The 13,405-nt window shown below is 41.4% G+C and overlaps 1 protein-coding gene across 1 annotated transcript in view; it reads left to right on the forward strand.

Moving 5' to 3' along the window:
- The first annotated feature begins 6,812 nt into the window (after positions 1–6,812).
- LOC118429567 overlaps positions 6,813–13,405 on the forward strand; it is a 29,624-nt gene continuing 23,031 nt past the window's right edge. The window contains exons 1-2 of the mRNA XM_035840097.1: positions 6,813–7,090; positions 9,363–9,488. Coding sequence (XP_035695990.1) covers positions 7,025–7,090; positions 9,363–9,488 — 192 coding nt within the window. The 5' untranslated portion in view covers positions 6,813–7,024. The remainder of the gene's footprint in view (positions 7,091–9,362; positions 9,489–13,405) is intronic.

The following is a 13,405-nucleotide window of genomic DNA, read 5'->3' on the forward strand; positions in this document are numbered from 1 at the left end:
TAAATAAACTGTGCGTTGTACTACCTCCCATACCACCTCTCGGACCCTCCGACCGTCGTGATGCGGTCCAAATGACCAACTCCGCATTATCGCACACGCCGGATAATTGCACGGAATTCGCTGGCAAATCGGGTGTGCAATTAAGCGGCTTCCACTGTAGCAAGAGCGAAGTAGAGTAGAGTCTATATGAAGGTTTACAGCCATTTGTACATATGCAGTTAGCCTTGTGGGATTTTAAAACACCAGTGGCAGTCGAATACTCCACAAAGCAGATTTCTTTGTTGCGAAATGGACCATTGTTTTGAGTATCGTCCATTCAAAAGTTTTCACATACTGAATCAGGTCCAAGTTCAGGTCCGGATCTGGACCTGATCCTCTGGACCTGATATGGACCTGGACCTGAACTTTCTGTAACAGTACCTACCCCTAATCTGACCGTTTCAAAACACTGGGGAAATGAGGCCACGCCAATTGTAACCAAGGACGTTTTATATAACGTACATTTGAATAGCGTCGTTTTATATAACGTTCTTGTTACGACTTCCATGGAAGTTAGGAGAAAAATAATGAGAACTGTGCTTATTAGCACCGACAGTTTATTTTTTTTCAAGACCTCTTACCCTGGCGCGCAAAGAACTTTTTTTCTGAGCAACATGTGTAGCTGGCTCCCAAATTAGGTCTGATTTAGTGCCAAGTAGCCACTTGGCACAGTTTCTTTTGAATACACGCACTTACGTAAAAGATCATTAAAGATCAAATTAGAGTTCCACGAACACATACCTATGCCAAATAAACCAGGTTTGTTATCTAGAATGATGTCTGCAGACATAAATATGTTACTCATTACATTTTATCCTATATGCCTGGAGTTGGTTCATAACATTTCGCCATTTCTTATACAAATTAGATCCCTATTTACATAATAATATTAAATTGTATCAAGCATCACTTAAGCTATCAGCATACCAAAAATCATGATGATCCTTTCATCCCTTCTTGACTATTCTCTTTCAAAGTAGGAAACTAAACCGGCTCCTGCAGTTCAAGAAAAGACGTTAGCGGACCCAAACATACACCTCTTACTCTCTGCCATCTTTCTCAGTTACATATGTAACAAGTTTGAAAGTACAATCACGGAATACAGTGGATTTATCAACTTTTCTCATTTATTATGCAAATTAGCTGTTACTTACATAATTAGTATCTCATTATGTAAGTTTTTACTTAGGCTATCTACACACCAAAAATCATGACGATCCGTCAACACGTTCATATTTTCTCATTAATAATGCAAATGAGATCATCATCGGCATAATTGATATGTATTGATATTTTTTTCTTTCTCAGCTACAAAAGTTTCAAGTTTGAAAGGCCTATAAAGGAATGCAGTGGATTTACAAACTTTCCTCATTAATTATGCAAATTAGCTGTCGATTTGCATAATTAGCATTCTATTGGCTATCTACATACCAAATATCAGGACGATCCGTCAACACTTTCATATTTTCATAATTAATATGTATTGATATTTCTCTCTTTCTCATCTATATATGTGAAGTCTATATATGTGAAGTTCGAAAGTTCTATCATGAAATGCACGGGATTTATAAACTTTCCTCATTAATTACGCAAATTAGTTGCTGATTTGCATGATTATTATTCCGTTAGGTACATTGTTACTAGGGCTATCTACATACCAAAAAAAATGACGATCCATCAAAACGTTCACGGGTTATTCTCTTGCAAAGTTTGAAAAGAAATCGGTGACTGCAGTGCTAAACAAGCCGCTGGGGGGTTCAAACTTGCAGCACTTACTCTCTGCCCCAAGGGCTATCTGCCACTTCAAAATCATAACCACAGCATGTCCAAAACAAGAGATATAAAAAATTGAGGTTCTGCTGCAGTACCTTAGCAAGCCGCTAGGGGGCTCATTATCGAATTTGACCTTCGTTTTCTCGACCCCTACCCACATACCAAATATTATCGGGATCCATCCACGGCTTCTTGAGTTATGCTGTTAAAAGACAGACACACAGACTCACAAGCTCAAAACATAACCTTAGCCATTTTGGCAAAGGTAAAGATATGGCACAAACTCTGTCTATAGAGGTTACACATCTAAGTAGAAGAAATTACATGGCACAGAGTAAATCGAAACCTGAAGAAATTCCCTTTCATGAAGAGTCATGCGTTTCAAATAGCATAAACTATCTTTTATCATTGATATTCTGTCGTAAACAAGTGAAACAAATGTCCATACATAAATGAGTCTGAATTAGTTTCCTTTAATTAGTACGTAACTGTCTGCAACTTCTAGGAGCAAAAGACCACTAGGGATCTACCTGACTTAAGCAGGGCTTAAGGAAAGGCATTATGTAACTTTCGGACAAGACAGACCTGCAAAAAGTAGATTTCCCTAACATTACTTGGCACAGTACAATAAGTACTGCCCCTAAAGCATTAAATTACAATAACCACCGAGAGAATCAATATACTATTGTCAGGGCTGTTTAAGAACTGCAATCTTCCACATTGAATAAGATAAACAAATGCAACTCAACTCTAAACTACACTGTACCGCCATTTACTGTACTACCCAGAGTCTATGGGAACTTTAGAGACACCCTACAATTCAAACTACAATCAGTAGTATCAAACTATCCTTTCCTCTCTTATCGTTTCAATACCTTACATGTCAATCTTACCTGTCAATTAGGTTATACACAGTTGCTTGCAGACCCTAAAGACCTTCAAGTTAATCCATGCTCCACCAGTATCCACAAAAATCCCTGTTTTCAAATTATCTCTTGACCAAAAACAAAGTTGCTTGACTCTGTGCTTAGAAATCCATATGCCACCTCACCTTATTATTAGGGCATCACCCTTGACCTCAACATCAAGTGATTGACAGCAAATGGATGCCTGCACATCCAAGGACAAAGCTAAAGGGTCAATCAACCACTCGCCTACATACAAAAAATAATTAAAGTCTGTTGTTCCCTTCTTGAGTTATGAAAATGTCCTTTTCATCAACAAATTTCTACCCATTTTGAACTACATGGTACTGTCCGCCTGTCTGGAAAGGTCAAGGAGTCTGACCCATGGGCCTTAGGAACGCGTCAACTGTGCTGTACAGCTGCTAGCGGTGGAATCAACCAAACCAGGCTGGGGGGGGGTTGTAATTCTTCAGAATTTTTTGACAAAAATGCCCCGGCTATCCCTAAACTAGCTGCTAGGGGCTAGAAAATTATGTCACTAACTTCTGAGCACAAGAGCTATCTAACAGCCAAAATTCATGACCATAGCTTGTTTAGAGGATGAGAAAACACACCCGGAGGTTGCGCTGCAGTACCAAGGGAAGTCGCTAGGGGGTCATTATCGAACTCCCCCCTCGTTTTACAGACCCCTAGCCACCCACCAAATATCATCAGCATCCGTCGAAATCTTCTCGAGTTATGCTGTCTGCAGACAAAAGTTTGCAACTAAACCCGCAGACCCCTACTCACCCACCAAATATCAGCTGCATCCGTCGCAGTCTTCTCGAGTTATGCTGTTCACAAACAGGGGGAAAACACACAACCGGACCGAAAATATAGGCCTTAGCCATTCTGGCAAAGGTAGTTACAAAGAAATTCTAAGATATACAAAATGATTTTACCATTAACGATACCGTTACTTATTTGATAATCCATCGTTATCGTATTTTATATATCACTTTATACTTTATTACCTTTTGATGCAGTTTCGTTAAATACAAGGTGCTTTAGAAAGTAATGCCATTGGTTTTTATAACAGGGTCACTTTATCATCGAATGAGTTGAAATTTGGCACAAAGGTGTAGGCACATGTCCTCTTGACAATGGGATATCTCAATTTGTTGTTCAGGTTTTCATGAGCGAATCAGTCACTCATAGAAACCTGAACAACAAATTAAGATATTAAAAAGTCCGTGTTAATATCGTGTAACTGTATTTTTGTACAATCGCTTTGGTTGGCATTTTTAAAAAAATGATTAAAAGAAGAAACACTATATACTTACCTATCCTATTTTCCCGACCGAGATCTGAAACACATCATCATGTTTCATGGTATAACTGGATGTCCCTGTGGCTCAACTGGTAGCAGCCTCACAGTTGATCTATCTCCTGTTTCCAATTAATTTGTAGCTGGGAGCCACTCGTATGATTCTAGGAATGACTTCTCGGTTGTGGCATTTGAAGCCCCGAATACTATCTTTCGAAAGGGACGTAATATGGGTGTCTCATATATAAGTGGCTCGTCGAGTACGCTCAAAGCTATACCCTGCATCTGAAACAGCAAGGAAACATAACAAAAATCATGATGATCCGTCAACACATTCTCGTTATTCTCGTCCAAAATTTGAAAGGAAATCGGCGCCTACAGTTAAAACAAGGCCACTTGGGGTCCAAATTTACAGCACTTACTCTCTGCCCCCAAGAGCTATTTACCACTAAAGAATTACAACAACAGCATGTCCAGAACACGAGATATAAAAAATAGTGGTTCTACTGCAGAACCTTAGCAAGCCACTAGGGGGCCACTATCGAACTGGACCTTTGTTTTCCCGACCCCTACCCACCAACCAAATATCTTCAGGATCCATCCAAGGCTCCTCGAGTTATGCTGTGAACAGCACCGACAGACAGGCAGACAGACAGACAGACAAACACGCTCAAGACATAGTCTTCTGTCGAAGGCAAATGTAGGGCGCCATTCATTACAAGGGTTGAAAAAAACGATAGACCTAACCACATCATATCCATGGAAGCTATCGCGTGATATTTTAAAACTAGGAGTTAAAATCAACAGTAGTCCACAGGGGGCAAATTTTTCGCTTTCTTGACGGAAACCCGGGCGCAATTGCAACCATAGCATAAAGGTGGTACCTCACTGCACTTGGGGCACCTGTAAGGCACTGCGGGGTTCGAAAGATTACTCAACGAAATAGAGATAAAGAATTTTTTTTTTGTTCTTACGTTTTGCGTATGTTTTTTTTTGTCTAATCTAAGTCATACTATTACGTATTACGCAATATCAAGATAATAGAAAAAAAATCTGCTAAAATAGCACAAAAGTGCCGCAGTCAACGAACCCCGCAGAGCCACACCAGTGCCCCAATTGCAGTGAGATACCACCCAAAGGTGTCGCACTGCGGGGTTCACTGCGGCACTGTTGTACTATTTTGGCAGATTTCTTTTAGATTTTTTAGATTTAGACATTGCGTAATGCGTAAATATGACTTGGAAGACAACAAAATTCAATCGTAAGAAAATTCGTTCTTTATCTCTGAAAGTCGCTGAGCGATCTTTCGAACCCCGCAGTGCCGCACCGGTGCCGCAAGTGCAGTGAGATACCACCTTAACCAGTAATGAGAATTGACACCCCCCCCCCCCCCTTTTCATGCACGGACAGTAACTTTGATGAACCGGAGCGATTGTAGAAACCGCGGATCAAATTTATCCTGTGAAAAGGCCTCAGCAGTGCGGCTTGTACACTTACCCTGAGGGCGTTAACACTTTCGCAGCGTCGTCCTTTCATTTAATCCTGATTAGATTTTGCTCTTCTTGCTCACAATAAAGTAAAGTACAACCACGGCCCTAGTAATCGTCGTAATAAGGTTCCCTTCGCTTATAGTAATGATAATAGTGTACATTTTGTCAGGACACGTTGCAAGTAATGGTTTTGCAGGACGATGCCTGAGTTAGGTTGTTTTAAAACGATTGCTGATCAAAAATTTAATACTAGATGAATTGTCCTGCGAAGCTGGTGTGTTACGCCGAAGGGCGGTTATACCAGCTATATAGCATGCACATACAGATGCAGGTTATGCCAGTTCATTCTAGTGACGCTAGAAAAGAGTGATGGATGTCACTCAAAACGTCCGGAAGTAGATCTCTTGGGTTTTTTCAATCCAGTTGTGGGGATTGAATTGTATTTGAATACAGTTGTATATATTCTACACAGAGATGACTTGCCTTCATAATTGGAACGCACTGACATATTGTAGAATATTCTTCAAATTCGTAAAGGCTTAAAATTGAAATGCATCTTGTTGTTAATCTGTTGTAGTGATATGTCCGTACAATGTATTACTCAACAATATTTCAATGTGTCGACGTCATACAATAATTCTTAAATCTTATGGATTATTTCTGCGACTGCGGTGAAAAAATACTGTACAGGTAGATATAGGCTCTCAAGTTAATTTTAAATTCAAGTATCTCAATAGAAATGAACTTAACATATGTTCTATCCACATTTCAACGATGTTGAAGTTTTGTATATACTTCCTAGGCCCCTGTTCTTCAAATTTACAAAAGTCCTACAATAAATATCATTTGACTGTCAAACCTTTTATTCGGTATGTTAAACTAGTATCTAATATTATTCATAAAAACAGGATAATTTGATCTTCCTCCTACTAAGTTGTTTTCGTTTTTCGAACATTGCCCCTTTACAAGTGTTTCATTTTAGAAACGTTTATATGCTGTAGAGAGCATTTCCAACAGAGAAAAATCATTTTATTTAGATGCAAGGTTTTCTGACATAATATATTGAATAAATGAAGACCTTTATTGTACATACATACCAACTGGGTTCAGTACAGGTCGCAACAAAAGATACATAAAATACATACAATGAATCTACAATACACAAGAGTCCTATTCTACTACGTGAATTCGACTTCTCCTTGTTTCTTTGTGATATTAAAAATGTAGGATTAGATATGCTTTATAATATATCTTCGTGCGCATGCTCTAACACCTTCCTCGTCTTTCGAGAGCCATCTTTGGCTTTGCTAATTAGTGGGGCTGCTGTTCCCAAACGAGCAAATCCGCACTCAACATTTTCCCGCTGAATAGCCACCCTTTCCCGGCTTGTTTTCCTACAATTATACGGTCGCTCTTAAGGATGGAGGAAACGTGACAGGAGGAAAAGTCAGGCAAATAAGAACAGCTGTTGTTTGGAACGGCTCTGAAAGAAGCGCCGCGAAAGGAGCGTTATGGAGTGGATCACGCAACGGACGGCGCGCCGCATCGCGGTGCCGATCTCCGTGGACTCGCTACAGGTACATGCAAGCATATTGTATTTTTGGGAGGGCCGTTTAAGCTGCACATACTAACCTCATGTGTCTTCTCTGTTTGTTTGTTTGTTTGTTTGTTTGTTTATTTGTTGAAGTTTCACATGCAAGCCTCGTATACCATTCCTTAGAATTAATGCCGACATATTTCGTCACTTGCAAGCATGTGGTCTTTATTTGTTTGTCTGTTTTTGTTTGTTTGTTGGTTAAAGTTCACATGCAAGCCTCGTCTACCATTTCTTAGTATGAATGGATGCAGACATGTTGCCTTACATACAAGCATATCTGTGTTTTTGGGGCCGTTTAAGTTTCAAATACAAGCCTCGTATACCATTCCTTAGAATGAATGCAGACATATTTCGTCTCTTGCAAGAATGTTTTCTTTATTTGTCTGTTTGTTTGTTGGTTGGTTGGTTAAAGTTCACATGCAAGCCTCGTCTACCATTTCTTAGTATGAATGAATGCAGACATGTTTCCTTACATACAAGCATATTTGTGTTTTTTGGGGGGCCGTTTAAGTTGCACATATTAGCCTGATGTGTCGTTTCTTAGAAAGAATGCAGACATTTTTGTCCAACTGAGCTAAGTACAGTTCAGAATAGAAGATAAAACATAGATGTAAAAGTATCAGAGATAAGGTATTAGTCTAGCACAGAAGTTCGGATCCTTCTCGCTTCGATATGGCAAATAATCAGAGCTTAGCTCCGGTAATATATTTCAATAAATTTTGTCAGAGCCCGAAGATAGGAAGACGCGCTTTGAAATTTCCGTTTGTACAAATGATGTAAAAATGTTTTGGTATATAAACGTTCATTGACAGATAATGTCAATTTCGCTTATATAAAGCTCAAAGTGAATCGAAACAACACAAAAATTAAAACATTAACAGAACAGTTTTAGATGGAAGACGTTGTTTTTGATATCTGTCTTGGATTTCCAACGTATTAATCAAATTTGTACGACGGTGAAGAATGAAAATGAGATATTTTTGTATTTCTAAAGTCCCAATGTGTAGCAAAATGCGTTAGCATCCGTCACATACTAGTATTCAGATGATGACATTTAAAATTCTAGTCCTACTTTAAAAAAAAAACAACTCTAAACCACTCGCTTATCTGACCTACAGCGATTTTTGGTGCCGTAATTTTAGTCTGAAATTAAGTAAAATCTTTTATTTTTGGATAGTTACCTACAAGTACACGTAATATGAAGTGATGATGAGACGCAAAGCATGGTGTAGCACAGTGTGGCGCGACTTGAGGGATTTCGCCCCAAACCCAGAGGTCCCGCGTTTGAGGAGATTCAAGGACATTCAAAGAGCCCACAGCGCCGACCGAAAATAGGAACTGTGGGGGTCCATCCTACTATGACTAGAAAGTCCTTATAGTACAAGGGTTGCAGCTGTGACAATTACTGTACTGCCTTGTTGAAGTGACTGTAAATTATGTGCTGTGTACAGACCCTTGTAAAGCTAAGGGCGCACCCCGCCGTACATCACCGACCCTGTGCACTTGCAATTGCAAAAGACACTTTACATGACTTTTCTCATTTCACTTAGGTGAAAAAAGGAGTACCTAGCTTTTGCTAAAGCCGTCCCTCGGTTAGGACGTTAAATGGAGGTCCCGTGTTTGGGGAAAGCCACACCATAAGCACGTATAAGAACCAACCACACTTGTTAAAAGAGTAGGGGAACAAATCTTACAGTCTGTATATAAGCTCCAAATTCTTTAGCAAGATGAAGTTTGTAGCCTCAAACGAAAGAAGAAAACCTAGCACTTTGTTTTGCAAGACAGATAAATCCTACAGGGCACATGCATGACTGTCACCAATAGGTTTCCGTTGCTGAAAATAAACTTGAAAGTTCGTCTGTGTTGGTAGAAGTCATTGTTGAAGTAAATTTAACTGTAATATCCAACACAAAAATTGGACTCAACTAAAGTTTCGACTGAACAGCACCGGTCTTTTTCAAGGTATGAGCAATCCACTGCTGATATCACGTTATGTAGATAGAACACGTGACTCAGTAAGCAGTGGATCATACGTTGCAGAAAGTCTATGGCGCCCACCGTCTCTATTCAGGGATGGTTGTTAAGCTCTGATCTAGACGGCTTCTTTAATCCCTCTAGCGAAAAAGTCTGGGCCTATGTCCAAGGTCTTAACTTTGTCCAGTGAAACCGAATGACCCGGTGATTCTATGTAAATATTATTAAAATTGCTACAATCAAAACTGATGATTTTGTATGTTGTTTTGCTGTTGCAGGTGAGCCAGAGCCTTTCTCCACGGCCCAGCGCGAGTTCCATAGACATCCGGATGGACACCGGTACCGTACAGAGGAAGGAGGCCGTCAGGGCCGAACCAGCCAGCGAGAAAATGAAGCGGAAGCAGGTAAGTTTTCTCTGCATGATTCCCCTTTAAGCACGCTCTACACACGCTGAATTGTGTTTCCCTGTACTGTATGACGCCTTCTGGAAGCACGCTTTACACACACTAAAATAGCCTTTCGCTGGGCGACATCTGACGCCTTCTGAAAGGACGCTTAACACATGTCGCATCTACTTTTCGGCGGCTCCAGGAATCGTCCAAAAACCTTACGAAAACTAGATATCCAGGATTCGTACTTCCGGTGCCGTCAATCATGGTGATTGACAGTACAGAAAACATTATTATGCACGCCCATGTTTCCATATATGGGTCGACCTCGTGAGACCTCGACAGACTCAAGTTGCGAGAGATTAAAACCCGGAAGTGACCGCTGCCCTCCCCATGATAGGACGTCATCTGAATGCTACTAACACGTAAATAGAATGTGATGCTACACGAAAAACAACTTCAAACACACAACACATAATATAGTCGTGCGACTGTTATTGTCTATCGTTGTGGACAACGGTTGTCTTTAGACATGCGTTCAGAGTATTGTGCGGGGCACCCGCAGTGCAGGATACCATTGCGGTGCGTGCGTGACCCACAGTGACCGCTTGCTCGCAAATCAAAAATGGCGGGAGAATTCTTTATTTTCGTCAGGCGTTCAGGCCGTTTTCTAGATATCCAGGAATCGTCCTCCTGTTCAGGCCGTTTTCTGGATATCCAGGATTCATCCTGAGTCTGTTCAAGCCGTTTTCTGGATATCCAGGATTCGTCCTGAGTCTGTTCAAGCCGTTTTCTGGATATCCAGGATTCGTCCTGAGCCTGTTCAAGCCGTTTTCTGGATATCCAGGAAGCGTCCTCGTGTTCAAGCCGTTTCCTGGATATCCAGGATGTGGACCAGGCCTTGCGTGAGAAAGAGACGCCATCTGGATGCTATTAACACGTTACCGTGAATGTGTCGCTATACGGAAAACAACAGTAACTTTATCCCATCTTGACTGCCATTTGTTAATTCATTACGCAAAAAGCATTTTGGGCCTGATACGTAAGTAACATGTAAACATCAAAGTATCATTATCAACATTCGTTTAAGTTCTGTAACACCAGGATCAGTAGAATAAACTACACGATCTTCTTGCGGGGAGATACAAAGATGGCGGCTTTCTGACGAAAACAACATGCCCCCGCCCTCCGCATAGTCTCCTCCCTCGAAAACAGGAAGCTCCACCCCCACGTACACGTTCTGGATAAACACCGTCGTCTATCCAGGAAACGTTCTGTTTGCGACGATTTCTGGATATCCAGGAATCGTCCTTCTGCTCAGGACGATTCCTGGATATCCAGGATTCGGCATATTACGAAAGTTAGATACTGACGAAAGTTGGATACAACAACACACACTGAATGACGTTTCCCTGCGCTGCATGGCGCCTTCTGTATGCACGTTTTACACACACTGCAAGACGCCTTCTGGAAGCACACTTTGCACACACCAAAATGGCCTTTCACTGCACGGTATCACGCCTTCTGAAAGCACCTTTTACGCTCACTAAAATAGCCCTTCGCTGCGCGACACCACGCCTTTTGAAAACACGTTTTACACACACCGAAATTGCGTTTCCCTGCGCTGTATGACACCTTCTGGAAGCACGTTTTAGGGGATCCGCAGGTCAATCCGCCATGCAAATTGATGGTGGTCGATTATAGTTCAGGGCCTAAAACTTCAAGATTTTTTTCCTGGTCAAATGGGTAGAAATCCTGGCAGTTTTGAGGTGGGTGTGACAGGGGAGGGTTTCTACTTTGTGATTAGGGCCAAAAAGCTGAGTTTGTGTGGTTTTCAGGGGGTATAAAGTTGGGACTTTTTTGTCCTAGCACATGGCCTCCTCACTGGGTTGTGGTGCGGTTTTGAGGTCATGGGTCAATCTTTCAGTTTCCCGGAAGTTCTCACCGTTAGATTCATGCCGAAATGTGGTTTTTCGGATAGCTGAGATGTCGGGCTTTCATATGAGGGTATGTTTGTGTGCCAGTAACGTCAGATAGTTGAGTTACTAACAGTTGCTTTCTCCTCTTTTTTTGTATAGGAACCCATTGTTTAGAGGCTGCAAATTGAATCACCTGCGGATACCCTGAAGTGTTCCAGGTATCACCCTGCCCTCCCCCTTTTTAGCTATTTTGGGGCTGAATACACCTCCATATGTGTGAAATATGGTCCCAGGGGACATGCCATGCTAAATTTGTTGAGAATTTCCTATATTTTAGCTGTTTTTATTTCACTGGTGTGCTAAAGGGCACTGCTTATAATGGAAATTGCCATTGGTGTAAAATGACTTGAGAGGGAGGATGGACTCTAGAGTCTATCACTCTTCCATTTGACCTGTATTCTATTGGCAATTGCGAAAGTAATTTATGAATAGTCCAAAAGAGTTCGGTTGGACTTGAACCACGTTACTTGGCAACGTCCCAGGGGAGGAGCCGCGAAAGCGGTCCAGCTCATGGATACAGGAGGTGTGTTTCTATGCCCCATTATCTTGTGTTTTGCTAACTTTTTGGGGATGTTAGCATGATGTTAGCATGTGGCAGGTACCATGACAGCATACCAGAGTCTGTCAGTGCCATTTTCAGCACAAAAGATTAAGAAAGTGGTGTGTGCATTGAGTGAAATTGGCTTTGACCTACTTTTATTAAATGCCCAGCACACACCTTCTGAAAGTCCCTACAAAGCCTCTGAAACAACACTTCATGACCAAATTTCAGGTCTCTGTCACTGTAGAGGCAGTCTCTGTGTGTCAGAGTGACTAGCTTTTGGCATTTCTTGGCCTACATATGCCAGGTTTCTTGAAAACAGCTCTTGATATATATGCCCTGCCCCCCCCCCCCCCTCAGACTCTGATGGCAGCCATGATACCTGTTATAAAAGTGAGTCCCAGGGGAGTATAAATCATTGAAATTCTTTCATACTTTGGATAATATGTGACAACCCCTGTCTCCATTGTATGATAAAACTTTTTTTGTAAAAATCTGAACTTGGGCTCTGTGAAGGGGATCCGCAGGTCAATCCGCCATGCAAATTGATGGTGGTCGATTATAGTTCAGGGCCTAAAACTTCAAGATTTTTTTCCTGGTCAAATGGGTAGAAATCCTGGCAGTTTTGAGGTGGGTGTGACAGGGGAGGGTTTCTACTTTGTGATTAGGGCCAAAAAGCTGAGTTTGTGTGGTTTTCAGGGGGTATAAAGTTGGGACTTTTTTGTCCTAGCACATGGCCTCCTCACTGGGTTGTGGTGCGGTTTTGAGGTCATGGGTCAATCTTTCAGTTTCCCGGAAGTTCTCACCGTTAGATTCATGCCGAAATGTGGTTTTTCGGATAGCTGAGATGTCGGGCTTTCATATGAGGGTATGTTTGTGTGCCAGTAACGTCAGATAGTTGAGTTACTAACAGTTGCTTTCTCCTCTTTTTTTGTATAGGAACCCATTGTTTAGAGGCTGCAAATTGAATCACCTGCGGATACCCTGAAGTGTTCCAGGTATCACCCTGCCCTCCCCCTTTTTAGCTATTTTGGGGCTGAATACACCTCCATATGTGTGAAATATGGTCCCAGGGGACATGTTTTCGAGTACGTTCCTTTCTAAGATAATTCTATGTAAAAGGGCATTTTTGAACATCTCAATTCTGGTACTTAAAGATATGACTATTTCTGTTCTTTTCCGAGCTCATATTAGACAGTACTCCACCAGCTTGTAAGTCATTTTGAAAATCAAGTCTGGACATTTTTCTTCCACGTCTTTAATTGACATCCACTGCAGATCTGTTTCCATTTTTGAGCCTCTGACAACCTAGTGTCACCGACGAAAGACACCGGATGGCTGTCTGAAACGTCTGAACGCTTCAAAAATCAGATCCAGTTGCTTGAGTAACAGCCTTTTGGCGCAACCCTGTT

The sequence above is a fragment of the Branchiostoma floridae genome, chromosome 13, assembly GCF_000003815.2.
Source record: "Branchiostoma floridae strain S238N-H82 chromosome 13, Bfl_VNyyK, whole genome shotgun sequence".
In the NCBI taxonomy this organism is placed as follows: Eukaryota; Metazoa; Chordata; class Leptocardii; order Amphioxiformes; family Branchiostomatidae; genus Branchiostoma; species Branchiostoma floridae.